The following is a 13,560-nucleotide window of genomic DNA, read 5'->3' on the forward strand; positions in this document are numbered from 1 at the left end:
ATATAAATCGACGTCAACGCAGGATATGTTGGAACATTAACTAGCTCAAACTCATGTGTCTCCAACCTTTTAAAGGCTGAAAGCTACTTTTTGTTCTTAATAAGTGAAAAGGGCACCTACCGGTAATTTCAAATGTAGTTCTAAAAAACAACTTATCACCCCATTACTATGTTGTTACTATGTTGTTACCTGGTTATTTATTTAAAGACTTAGTCAACCACTCAAAAAATCATTTTACTAGAAAATCACAATGACGCAGCACTGGTGAGCTATTTTCAGAATAGGTCCACAGACACCTTAGCTGTCTCAAAAGGGCACCATGCTTGAGACCCCTGCTCTAACTGAACAAAACAAAAATGAACATAATATGTACTCAGACATGTATATAAAAATAGAGTCTGTGCCAAGATGACAAAACCCTGAACCATAATTTGGTAACTAACTGGCTCTAATGGAACAAAACATGAAACAAATAAACCACAGGATAAATACGGTACTCACAAGTTGATTGAACCATAACAAGAATGCCAAGATAACAAGACCATAAAACATCTCATCTCATCTCATCAGCTGCACCGCTTATCCTCAGTAGGGTCGCGGGGGTGCTGGAGCCCATCCCAGCCATCATCGGGGAGTGGGCAGGGGACACCCTGAACTGGTTGCCAGCCAATCGCAGGGCACACGGGGACAGACAACTCATTCGCTCATTCACACCTAGGGACAATTTGGACCGGCCAATTCACCTGAAATGCATGTTTTTGGAATGTGGCAGGAAACCGGAGTGCCCGGAGGAAACCCATGCAAGCACGGGAAGAACATACAAACTCCGCACAGGAAGTCTGGAGCTGGATTTGAACCCACGCAGGAGGTTCCCATGACTTGAACTGTGCCGCACATGCGCTAACCACTGCTCCGCCGTGCTGCTACCATGAAACATATTGTTGGAATTTTAACTCCCCATAACTGAACAAAAAATGAAAGTAAGACCATATAAGAAAAAAGATGGAAGTAGACCAGGCATAATATGTACTCTTGCAAAGTTAGAACAGAGCTACGACGAGGAAAGGATAAAATATAAATTTCAACACTAACTTGCTCTGACTGAACAAAACATGAAACTGGTTATGTTGGAACACTAACTAGGCCTACCTGGACAAAAAAAAAACACATAAAAAAACAGAAGAGAAAGTACACAAAACAACAATAAGCAAGCTAAAATTGGTAAGAAAAAAAAATCTCCTGAGTTCAAACAATTTACATCTGTTTCAAACCAAGATCAACTAATTCAGTTTGGAATAAGATCCGATTTGAAAAAAAATAAACTAACCCGAAATGGGCCGTCATGGAATCGAAAATACATCCTTTTTATTGTAAAATACTGGCACACTGATTCATGAATCACACCATGTGGAAATGAATCACAGCCCATTAAACTGAATCAAAGACGTCAAGATGAAAATCGTATCGAACTAAATGGTCTTTTTTTCAAAATTGATACTGGTTATATTATGGAAGACCACGGTTACAGTACTGATAGGTTCATTCATAAATCACACTCGCCCGACCTGTAAAACTGCACACAGAGGCGCCTAAGACACTGAGACGGAGATCTCCACCCACTCTGGTACCGTACTGCCGTAATCCATGTTTACATACCACCGTCTCTCTCTTCCTCTCGCTCGCCCACTCCGATGCGCACCTCCTCCCTTTCCGACAGTGCGGCAGTTGTCGGGAGGCAGCCTGCCTGTTCGGCTCCGTTCTGAGGAACCAGGAATCGAACGGCGATGCAGACCCCGAAAAAGACCCTCTAGTTCTCTTGCTCCCGAAAAATGAGAAAAGACCGTTTTTTGTTGGTCGCCACCATCACCGTCATTTTCTCCGCCGACATCTACTTTGTCCTTCTGCCGAAGCTCTACCACAAAGGCGAAGGATCCAGGCATGTTTGTCCGTGTCAGAACTCGAGCCAGTCCTCCAACTGGACTTCCTTCACGCTGCAGGACCCGAATCGTCCTGGACTCCTTAATGGGACATCTAAACTTGATAGGTTGTTGGCCCATCCTTTGTATAACGTCCAAGAACCTGAGGAGAAACTTCTTCAGGTGGACCAGCTGATGGAATACTACAAGAAGAAGGTGTCACGGTGGGAAAGGTCAGATTTGGTTTTTGATTCCTGATTTGTGTTCCTTAACATGAGGCACTAGAGGGTACAAAATCCCAGAGATAACCTCTTGGAAATGTAGGCTGTACTGATTATGTCTATATGTATCTTAGTATATTAGTATATTTTTAGGCTCGGCTCACTAAATGAGCCGGCACTTTTGACTCCTGAAGGCTTAATTAATGGATTAAAATTCATTTTAAAACTGTACTACACTACTATATCAATTTTAAAGTTGAGGAACACAGAATTAAGTCAAAAAATCTACTTATCAGTGCAACGATACGTAAACCAGGGGTGTCAAACTCATTTTAACTCGGGGGTCACACGATAGAAGAAACAATCTCTCAGGGGCCGGACTAGTAGATTGAGGAGAAAGAAAAAAAGAGAAAGAAATAAGAGAAAGAAAAGGAGAGAAAAAGAGAGAGTGTGGAACATGAAAAGAGAGAAAGGTGTCACGGTTGCCATGGCCCCCAATTCCCCCCCTGCTGAGTGCTCTCACTCTTCCTTTGTCAGTCCGTCAACGAACCTCTGCCCCGCAAGACATGGGTTTTCGACTTGGTCCTGTTTCCTGTTGGTATTTCCTGTCCGGTATTGTTCCCATTTACTTTATCCTGTTTGGTATCGGTTTCCAGTTTTTGTTCCTGTCTTGTTTATCATGTTTAATTTCGATATCCTGTTTTGATATCAATTCTGTCTGTCCCGTCCTGTCCGGTATTGACCCCATCTGTCCGATATCTGCTCAGACAACTGGTATCGATCTCGTCGGCCTCTGGCTTCCTATCATTCCATGCCAGACTGGTGCCTAACGTGCATGACTCCCCATTTCCTGTAAAATAAAGGGCTTGTGTGAGAAAACGTCACGCATTTGGTCCCTGTTCCGGATCATGCCAAAAGGGAAAAAGAGTGAGAGAGAGAGAGAGAAAAAGAGAGAGAACGTAAGAAACAAAAGAGATAAAAAGAGAAATCGAGAGAGAGGGAGGGAGAGAGAGAGAGAGAGGAGGAAGGAAAGAAACCCAAAGAGAAATTGAAAGAGAGAAATAAAGAAGGAGAAAAAGAGAGAAGGGATAAGCAAGAGAGAAAGAGAGAGCAAAAGAAAGTAAAAAGCCACAGAGAGAGAAAGAGACAAAGAGGAACAAAGAAAGAGAAGAGAGACAGAGAGATTGAAAGAGAGAGCGATAGAGTGTGAGAGAAAAAGGGAGGAAGAGAGAAAGAGACTGAGAAAGAAATACAACTACAAATTAAGTGGAAATATTTCTACCTGAAGCTCATTTTTTCGTGCGTTTTGCTAAGTGTTGTCCTGCAGGCCTTAGCGGGCCTGATACGGCCTGTGGGCCGCCTGTTTGACACCCCTGACGTAAACTGTGATCTTCGAGTATATACTTTCAGCTTTCTTATAACAAATTTAAAGCGAAAAGAGGACCCCTAAAAAAGACATAAGTATACATTTTAAAGACAACACAAAGCAAGAGAGACATAAAGAAACTATCTGGAAGCAGAACCTGATTGGTGGGGGGACAGGCCCCTATTGTTCATTTCAAAGAGCCGGCTCATAGAGCCATTACGTTCCTGAATGACACACCACTACTGGTGAGGCACAGATAGATTTATAAATAAACGTATTCATCATTTGATTGGCAGCGCAAGAAAGCAATAAAACTTTAGCATTGAACAATTTAACATTTTATTTTTCAACCTTAATTTATAAATGTAGTACTTTTGAATAAAACATCAATAGACAGGTAATCCTCCATGATTTAAAAAGCAAAGAAATGTCTGGATGGCTTGACTTGCTGTTAACTTGCTAATACTATCACTAATTCTGTTGTTCAGGGTGCCAAATCTGAAATATAAGTCTCACCATCCCCCTCTATCATGAGGCAAGAGAATTACATGCTCACTCTACATGTACTCGGCACACTACGTCACTGACTCGGTGTATTTATAACATGAATAATATCATGTAAAAAGTCTGCTATGTAAATGCATTGAAGCGAAAAGATTGGACCGAGGCATTCATTAAAAATGCTCAGGTTTGTAGCAAACACTTCATATCAGGTAAGAGGTTTGGGGATTCGGAGGGTGCGGTCTCCCAAGAGCATCTTTCTCCCCTCGGAAGGAAAAACACCTCCCACAGCAGGATGGGGTGAGAAGCTGGGGCAGTTAGGGGGCTGGTGGGGCCGGCTAGCCCCGTGCCGCGTCGTTGGGCCGGCAGTTCTTGGTCATCCTGGTGGCGTTGCTTCGGGCCTCTGGGCCAGCTCTCGGGTGAAAGCTGTTGCCGTGGGTGGGATTCGCGTGACTGGGTGCTACCAGGACCTCGGGGAGTTGGTCGAGTGAGTGGATAGGAGAACATACCGCCATGTTAGGCCATAAACCTATTTTGATTATGATGTGGGGGTTTTCTGCACTTTCACCTTTACCATTGCTTACCATGATTCAGGAGAATAATCCTCTTAAAGATTATTCAGATGATACTGGTATCTGTGGCTAACAATCTGCCTATGCTTTGTTCTCATTGCTCCTTTATTTGTTCTGGAAGTTAGGAACCGACCTCGCTGAAACTACATCTGGTGAATTGGCAAACGAGGGGAAGACCGTGTGCTTGTCAAACCAACCACCTCTGACCCACCAGCATTTTTGACGAGCGCCTTGGTCCAATCTTTTCACTTCAATGCATTGAACCACAACTCTTTTATTCTTTTTATCAGGGGTATCCGTTGGGATCCTGTAAAACTTCAATTTACGGTCACTAACATTTTATTTCAGTTCTGGCACCCAAAAACCCAACTAGCAGAAATGACACCTTGGTTTACTCAATCTTTTGACCAGCACGGTGTCTATATTTGCCTCCGCCTTCGCCTGTAATGTCACGTGTGACATACGTGATTAAACCATGACGTCAGCCATCCATTTTGATGACACAAAGCTTAACTTTTAACACGTACGCTTGTTGACATATCGTCTCGCCCTAGCTTTAACCTCCAGGATAAGCCCCGCCCAACGGATACGTCACAATGTTTACAAACAAATAAAAGGGTCCATACGGTATTTTTAATTTATATTACCACGGTGACAGGTGAGGCACTGCCTAACCTGTCTTCCCTGACTGCGCGTTATAACGGCCATTCTAGGATTAGCTTGGACAGATCCAATCGTAGTCTTGGTCGGCCATTTTTACTACCGTTGGTCCTTCCAGTTCTTGGCAAACAAAGCATGTTTACCAAAGCTTGAGGATTACACTTGTACCTGTTTGCTTATTTTAAATGTTTACTGATGTGTCACAAGCGAACACGAACAAATTGGGCCAGGTTCTCTCAAAGTAGAGAGGTCAAAGGACAAAGTCAAGGTCGCTAATTTTACGGCCATTCAACCAAGGAAAGGGAATAGATCAAACAGGTTCTGCCATCTAGTGGCGAATAATCAAATTGTGTTTTTAAATATATGTTGCCAGCATGAATAGTTAGTTTGGTGATAAATATTAAAAATAATGACATTGTGTGTCGGGCAGCACGGCGGCGCAGTGGTTAGCGCATGTGCGGCACAGTTCTAAGGTCTTGGGAACCTCCTGTGTGGGTTCAAATCCAGCTATCGGCCTTACTGTGCGGAGTTTGTATGTTCTCCCCGTGCTTGCGTGGGTTTTCTCCGGGCACTCCGGTTTCCTCCCACATTCCAAAGACATGCATTCCAGGTGGATTGGCCGGTCCAAATTGTCCCTAGGTGTGAATGAGCGTGCAAATTGTCTGTCCCTGTGTGCCCTGTGATTGGCTGGCAACCAGTTCAGGGTGTCCCCTGCCCACTGCCCAAAAGACAGCTGGGATGGGCTCCAGCACCCCCGCGACCTTACTGAGGATGAGCGGTGCAGCTAATGAGATGAGATGAGACATTGTGTGGCCCTGCTACCGACCAACAAGTTCTTCTCCGGTGACGCAGGCACATGAAATTATTCAAGGAGTCTGCGGCAGGCTCCAACGTGACCTTGACGGAACATCGAATGACCTTGGACGCGGACGCCAATTGGCTCAAGTTTCACGCCGGCATCACTCGCCACGCTCTGTATTCTCGCCACGACACCGCCATTGCCCGGCTGCTCCTGGACATGCGGAACATGACGGTGGTCAGTGCAGGTGACGGACGGATGACAACTTTTAATTCTCCATTTTAAAATGTATTCATTTATTTTTTTGATTCTCTAGATTACACTCAAGATGAAAAAGCCCTGAAAGGAGCCTGTGACTGCAGCCAAGGTAAGGTCAGTCTACATTTGATCAAACTTATTTTATATCTGTTTAACTTTAAAGGGACATTGTGTATTATTAATCGCTTCCTTGTGGTTAAGAAAAATACTTGATTTTTAAAAAATAATATTGATTTGAGCTATCATTAAAATGCACATTTTTTTCAATACTCGTAGTTTGAGTAATTTATGCTTATTCTAAAGAACGTGAGGCTCACCTAAAATGAGCTGACATGGTTGTCTGCCCTCTTGCTGCTATGGGTATAAAATAAAACTAAAAACCTTGAGAAAGGCTCTGCAAAAAGTCTCCAGAGTTATATTCTTCCTGGTGCTTTGTAGCTCTCGTTTTCAGTTGCGCTACACAATACAGTGGCATCTAGTGGTCAAATATTATACAGTGTCCCTTCAATGCCAAATAATAATAGAAGAATGCATTCTTACTCTGATACTAGCGCACAATTATGAAAAAACAAAACAATTAAGGGTTTCTTAATGCTCTCCGGTTGATTAATGTTTTGGTGACATCCACTGGACATATATAAAACTGCAGATCACTGTGGCTCATTCTTTTCTTGTGTTTATTTAAGCATTGTCTCGAGGCCCTGTTAATACGACGTGGGGGGTCACATTTGGTCACCAGGCCATAGGTTGAACACACGTGGTTAGGGTTTCGGTGCTCTCTCTGCCGCGACCCTGGTTAGATTCCTGTTGCTTCCAATGTTTTGTGATTGTGGTCAGCGATAGATACTACCGTAGAACCGCGTGTATAATGCGAACCCAAACTTTATACCCTACAATGGTATGTTATTACAATGTAGTAGTATTAGTATTTCGTAGTATTTTATTCACGATTCACAGATCCCTTAACTGTCTGGGTCATCGGGGCACCCTGCCTGAGGTGTGTCTTGGGCAAGTACAGCCCGGTTGCGTCTATTCCTCTCCATGCTAGTTTTAAGGTAGGGGTATGCTCCCCCATATGAAACAGATAGAACTGGTTTCCATAGTTAACAGAAGCAGGAGAAGCCTTCTAATCTGACTCAGATACAGCACCTTTATCATTTGTTCGCCATTGTTTTTCATTGTAAAACGTCATTCCCCTCTTCAGAGATGCACCTGACCTGACAGGCAGCAGCCCCAATGATGCCACAGCGCACTTTGCCCCTAAAGGATCCTGTGGAAAAAAGTGTTATTACTATGTTATTAATATAGTATAACTAGTTAGTAATTATTGTTGTTAGTAGGGTTTCACGATTCTGGGAACCCTTAACAGTGAGGGTCGTTAGGGCACCACTTCCTGTGCTGTCTCTTGGCAAGTACAGCCTGGCGGCGCCCATTACTCTTCAGGCCGTTTTCTTGGGTATGGGTTTGCTCCCCACATGAAACAGATAGTACTGGCTTCAATGGTTACCAATATCAAGAGAAGCCTCCTAATCTGTCTCGGATACAGTACCTGCCTCATCTGGTTGCTGTTATTTTTCAGAGTAAAGCATCATCCTATTCTTCAGAGATGTTATTACTTTGTTATTACCATGTTGTTGCTATGTTATTACCAGTTTGTAATGATAAAAAACTAGAGTTTATTTTAATTGTCAAAAAAATATACGAAACTATAAAAAGCTATCACTGGTGAGGTATTTTTAGAACCGATCTGCGGGCTACTCAGGTGATTTTTGGTAACCCCTGAAGTAAAAGTTGCCGTGTGTCCACTCAGTGGTGAAGCCCAGCGGACATCACCTGAAACTGTCACTGAAGATGGAGAACTTTGGCAAGGGCATGTTCAAACCAATGAGGTGAGTTCGCTCGCTTGGCCCAGGTGAGCATACCTGAAGTTGATGTTGATACTGATCACTGATTGGCCGGCGTCAGGCAGCGGAGGGACGAAGAGACGCCGGAGGACGTCTTCTTTTTTGTGGACGTGCAGAGACACAATGCCGAGATCGCTGCTTTTCACCTGGACAGGTGCAGATTTTTTAAAGACTTTTTCTTTAAATTCAACAAGAACATTACGCAAAGAAACAGAAATAATATTTTTCTGTTTTTAAATTCACTATTTTATTATGTTTGGAAAATATCCATTTTAACATAAAACAAAAATAATAAAATAAACAATTGTAGGTTCACTATGTTTTTTAAATATATTTTTTCTGGTAGAATTCTGGACTTCCGGAGAGTTCCGCCGGTGGTCGGCAGGTTTCTAAACCTTACCAGCGAAGTACTCGAAATCACCCAAAACGAAGAACTACGAGCTGTTTTTTTCACCTCACCAGGTAAAAAAAATAAAAATATCTATTTTTGGAGTGTAGAGTTTGATTTTAAATGATAAATTATTTTCTTTTATCGAGGTATTTTGATTTTTTTTTACCCCGTTTGGACTCTTCGACGATCTGGAATATTCTTCGGTGAAATTGCGTCATCTAGTGGCCAAACGGCAGCTACATAAATAGTTTCAGAGAAATATCTGAAAGAATTGCACTGATTCTTTTTGTAATTAATACAAATAAAACTAATATAGGGGAGAATCGTAGTGTAAAGAATAATAACCACTTACTTTTTACCTCACCTAAAACATCGTTTTGTTGTGTAGAATATTATTTTAAATATGATAGTCTGGTCACTTTTACATATATTTATATATAATATGAGGACAACCTTTTTTTTTAAGTTACATTTATTTCTACTTTCAGATATGTTGCCTGAAATAACGGATTTTTTATTTAAAAAAAAGCGTTTTAGAGTATAGATTTAAATGTGATACAATTTGTTTCCCTTGAAAAAAAAAAAGCAAATCAGCAGTTTTGATTGTTCACACTCTACCAATAGTTGCAACTTGTGTGTTTTTTTTTACAACAAGGGCTTTTTTAAATAGTGTTTCTGTTCATAAGTGTTTCTGTTTCTTCTGTTTTAAGCGCCTTTCGGCTAGAGAAGAGGCGCTGCTGAAGTGCAGTGCCAAAGTGCAGCTTCGGGTTTACTTTGGGCCCGGTCCTCAAATCAAGTTAATCGGTCGGGTTCGGGTTTTTATTCCCGTGGGTCGGGTCGGGCTGGATTTTTTTAGGGTGGATTTTACTTCTAATCTGGATTATGTATTGGTGAATTGTCGTCATCTAGTGGCCAAATGACAAAATTAAGAATTTCTGGGGAGAAACATCTGAAATAATTGCTTTATTTGTATATATATTTATTTGAAAACAAATCCATTTTCAATCATAATTTTCAATATCACAAATGTGCTGAACATTTTTACATAGCAAGCTTTCAAATAATAGTACCGTAAACCACTGACAGAAAAGACAATTCTTTTTAAAATATCTCCCAAGTTTTCCCCCTTTTCCTTCCCATTCCAGCAAACAACACTTGCTTTTTTGCCAAATGTTTGTACATGTGCAAGACGGAATACGCCGTCTGCGGGAGTCCTCACCTCCTGGAGGGTTCCCTGGCGGCCTACCTGCCCGGCCTCAGCGTGGCCCCTCGTATTTCAGTCCCAAACCCTTGGAGACGCTCCTACACCTTCACCGGACACGCTGAGTAAGACTGATTCATTCTATTTCATGTTTTCTTTCACTTCCAAATCATTATTTCTGTTTCTGGGCTAGGTGGCAGGTGAATCCTCTCTACTGCGAGCAGGTCAAAAAACTATCTCCTTACAACACGGGAAATCGACTCCTCAATATTATCGACATGGCTATTTTTGACTTTCTAATAGGTATGGTAAGAATTTATTTGTATTAATGACAAAGCAAAAATATGTAAATTGTCACGATGTTTATTCCCTAACTTTGCTCCACACAAAAAAGTATGTTAAGTATTTCAAAATTCGATCTAAAGGAAATCCTTAAATAGCTCATATAAGATTGTCTCAAGGGGATGGCAGTAGCCATCAGGAGGTAAAGCGCTCGTCTTGCGATCAAGAGGTCACAGGTTCGTTTCCCGGCTCCTCCATGTCAAAGTGTCCTTGGGCAAGACACTAAATCCCTATTGCTCCCGATAGCAGGTAGTTGCCTTGCATGGCTGCACGGCCGCTATTGGTTTGAGAGTGTGGATGAATGGGTAAATGTGAAGCACATTGTAAAGCGCTTTGGGAGGTCTTTAGTGACTTGAAAAGCACCATATACAGTGGCTTGCGAAACTATTTGGCCCCCTTGAACTTTGTGACCTTTTTCCACATTTCGGATTTCAAACATAAAGATATAAAACTAATTTCCTGTGAAGCTTCAACAATAAGTGGGGCACAATCATGAAGTGGAACACACTTTATTGGATATTTCAAACCTGTTTAACAAATAAAAAAACAAAAAGTGGGTGTGCAAAATTATTCAGCCCCATTGAGTTAATACTTTGTAGCGCCACCTTTTGCTGAGATCACAGCTGCAAGTCGCTCGGGGTATGTCTCTATCAGTTTTGCACATCGAGAAATGATATTTTTGCCCATTCCTCCTTGCAAAACAGCTCAGTGAGGTTGGATGGAAAGCGTTTGTGAACAGCAGTTTTAAGTTATTTCCACAGATTCTCAATTGCATTGAGGTCTGGACTTTGACTTGGCCATTCTAACACCTTGATATGTTTAAGGGTGAACTATTCTATTCCATTGTAGCTTTTGCTTTATGTTTTGGATCATTGTCTTGTTGGAGGACAAATCTCCATCCCAGTCTCAGGTCTTTTGCTGAATCCATCAGGTTTTCTTCCAGAATGGTCCTGTATTTGGCTCAATCCATCTTCCCTTAAATTTTAACCATCTTTCCTGTCCCCGTTAAAGAAAAGCAGGCCCAACCCATGATGCTGCCACCACCATGTTTGACTGTGGGGAAGGTGTGTTGAGGGTGATGAGCTGTGCTGCTTTTACGCCAAACATAACGTCTTGCATTGTTGCCAAAAAGTTTAATTTTGGTCTCATCTGACCAGAGCTCCTTCTTCCACATGTTTGGTGTGGGCCTCTTGGCTGCATCTCTGATCAGTCTTCTTCTTGTATGGGCTGAAAGTTTAGGGGGACGGCCCGATCTTGGTAGATTTGCAGTGGTCTGATACTTCATCCATTTCAATATTATTGCTTGCATAGTGCTCCTTGGGATGTTTAAAGTTTGGGAAATCTTTTTATATCTGAATCCACCTTCAATCTTCTCCACAACAGTATCTGCGACCTGCCTGGTTCGTTCCTTGTTCTTCATGATGCTCTCTGCGCTTTAAACAGACCTCTGAGATGATCACAGTGCAGGTGAATTTATACAGAGACTTGATTACACACAGGTGGATTCTATTTATCATTGTAGTCATTTAGATCAATATTGAATCATTCAGAGATCCTCACTGAACTTCTGGTCAGAGTTTGCTGCACTGAAAGTAAAGGGGCTGAATAATTTTCCACACCCACTTTTTCGTTTTTTTATTTGTTAAAAAAGTTTAAAAAATCCAATAAAGTGTGTTCCACTTCACGATTGTGTCCCACTTATTGTTGATGCTTCACCAGACATTACAGTTTTATATCTTTATGTTTGTCTGAAATGTGGCAAAAGGTCAAAGTTCAAGGGGGCCAAATAGTTTCGCAAGCCACTGTAAATGCAGACCATTTACATTTATATAAATGTTTCAACTCCAGGTTAAAGTTAAAAATGTAAAGCATAAAACCAAAAGATTAAAGCTTTAAATCTGTTTTAACGCTTGAATTAAAGCTTGAGAACTGTTCAACCCTTGAGAAGACATTTATAACTACTTTATTTCATGACATAAATCAACTCTATATTTCTAATTCGTAGTTTTAAAAGCATAAATCAAAGGTCATAGCTTTAACTCAAGATTATCGCTTCAAAGCGGCTTTAACTCAAGTCAAAGCTCGAGAACTACTTTAACTCTCGAGAGAAAGCCTGAGAAAGGCTTCAGCCCTTGAAAAAAACGCGTGACAGCGGTTGTCAAATTTCATCTTTTTTTCCAGGAAACATGGACCGACACCACTACGAGATTTTCACCAAATTTGGCGACGAAGCATTTCTTCTCCACTTGGACAACGCACGAGGGTAAAACTAGAAATGATAACAAATAATATATAACAACAATTACATCGTTAATAGCAGGATTTTTGTGATTGTAGATTCGGGACTCACAGCCAAGACGAGATCTCCATTCTGGCCCCGTTATCTCAGTGCTGCATGTAAATATTTGTTTAAAAAAAACAAACATTTTCATGACCATTCAGTACCAATAGCAGGTATAAAAGTCATATCTCCATTTTTTTTTTCCTTAGGATAAAACGTTCCACTTTTCTGAGGCTCCAACTGTTAGCGGAGCCCGACTACAGACTGAGCGACTTGATGAGGGAGTCCCTGAAATCGGACCCCCTTTGGCCCGTTCTGATCGAAGAGCATTTATCGGCTTTGGATCGCCGATTGCTTAAAACCTTACTCACCGTCCGGCGCTGCACGCGCAAGCTCGGCGCCGATCGGGTCATTGTCGACGATACCGTGAAAACAAAGAGCAAAAAGGCTAGGTAGCGCCAGCTACATGACTAGCGAGCCAGTTATTAAGCTAGCTGACTATCTTCCTGATGAAGTGCAGTTGTTTCGATTTTAAGGGAACAAGATCGGAATCTTCACATTGAGTATGAAAAAAATAAATCATATTTTGATTAAAAAGTGTCATTGCTAGATTTTGTCATTCAACAGCCGTTGACGGCTAAAATTGTCACGGGCGTCGATGCTTTCAATGCCACTGACGGCTATGGACTTTTTAAGCACTTTCAAAGCCAATCTTCCAACTTCCCCAGTACCATTAAAATTTTGCAGAGCCTTGATTTGGTGTAGCATGCACGTGTCCTCTTGGACGTGAACCGTAGGGGGTGATGGTGCCTCATAGGACAATACTATACAAAGTAATGCAGAGTGTCGTTAATCACAAGGAGAGGAAACTCTTTGAGCCACCAGAGAGCATTGTCTGCATCATTTTTAAGCAGACTTGTTGACAAACATGGCTTCACCCAATTCACCCAAAATTCAAGCACTTTTTGAAAACCCAACCTTAAAAAAAACATCGTTTTTAAGCTCATGTACAAACCCTGCATTTAACAAATTCATATTTTGATTTCATGAGTGTATTTTGCTATTTCACTGCCATTGACGGCTAGAGATGTTTTGTTCAATGTCATTAAAGGCTATGTATGTCGAAGGCACTGAATGAGTTTAGCATG

General features: G+C 41.6%; 1 protein-coding gene across 1 annotated transcript; it reads left to right on the forward strand.

Annotated features, from left to right (window-relative positions):
* Window positions 1-1,708: 1,708 nt before the first annotated feature.
* Window positions 1,709-13,009, forward strand: fam20a (FAM20A golgi associated secretory pathway pseudokinase). The gene is made up of 11 exons (XM_088323728.1): window positions 1,709-2,149; window positions 6,089-6,282; window positions 6,352-6,402; window positions 8,104-8,182; window positions 8,259-8,351; window positions 8,544-8,659; window positions 9,734-9,914; window positions 9,983-10,092; window positions 12,313-12,394; window positions 12,469-12,528; window positions 12,622-13,009. Exons 1-11 carry the CDS (start codon window positions 1,830-1,832, stop codon window positions 12,866-12,868), a joined length of 1,533 nt encoding a protein of 510 aa, XP_088179854.1. The 5' UTR covers window positions 1,709-1,829; the 3' UTR covers window positions 12,869-13,009.
* Window positions 13,010-13,560: the final 551 nt, after the last annotated feature.

The sequence above is a fragment of the Urocampus carinirostris genome, chromosome 19 (genome assembly GCF_059441175.1).
Source record: "Urocampus carinirostris isolate Australia breed hairy pipefish chromosome 19, RoL_Ucar_1.0, whole genome shotgun sequence".
In the NCBI taxonomy this organism is placed as follows: Eukaryota; Metazoa; Chordata; class Actinopteri; order Syngnathiformes; family Syngnathidae; genus Urocampus; species Urocampus carinirostris.

Coding starts and splice junctions, on each gene's coding strand:
- fam20a (XM_088323728.1), top strand. CDS start 1,830: ATGAGAAAAGACCGTTTTTTGTTGGTCGCCACCATCACCGTCATTTTC. Junction 9,915..9,982: donor ACCTTCACCGGACACGCTGA/GTAAGACTGATT, acceptor TTTCTGGGCTAG/GTGGCAGGTGAATCCTCTCT. Junction 10,093..12,312: donor TATTTTTGACTTTCTAATAG/GTATGGTAAGAA, acceptor CTTTTTTTCCAG/GAAACATGGACCGACACCAC.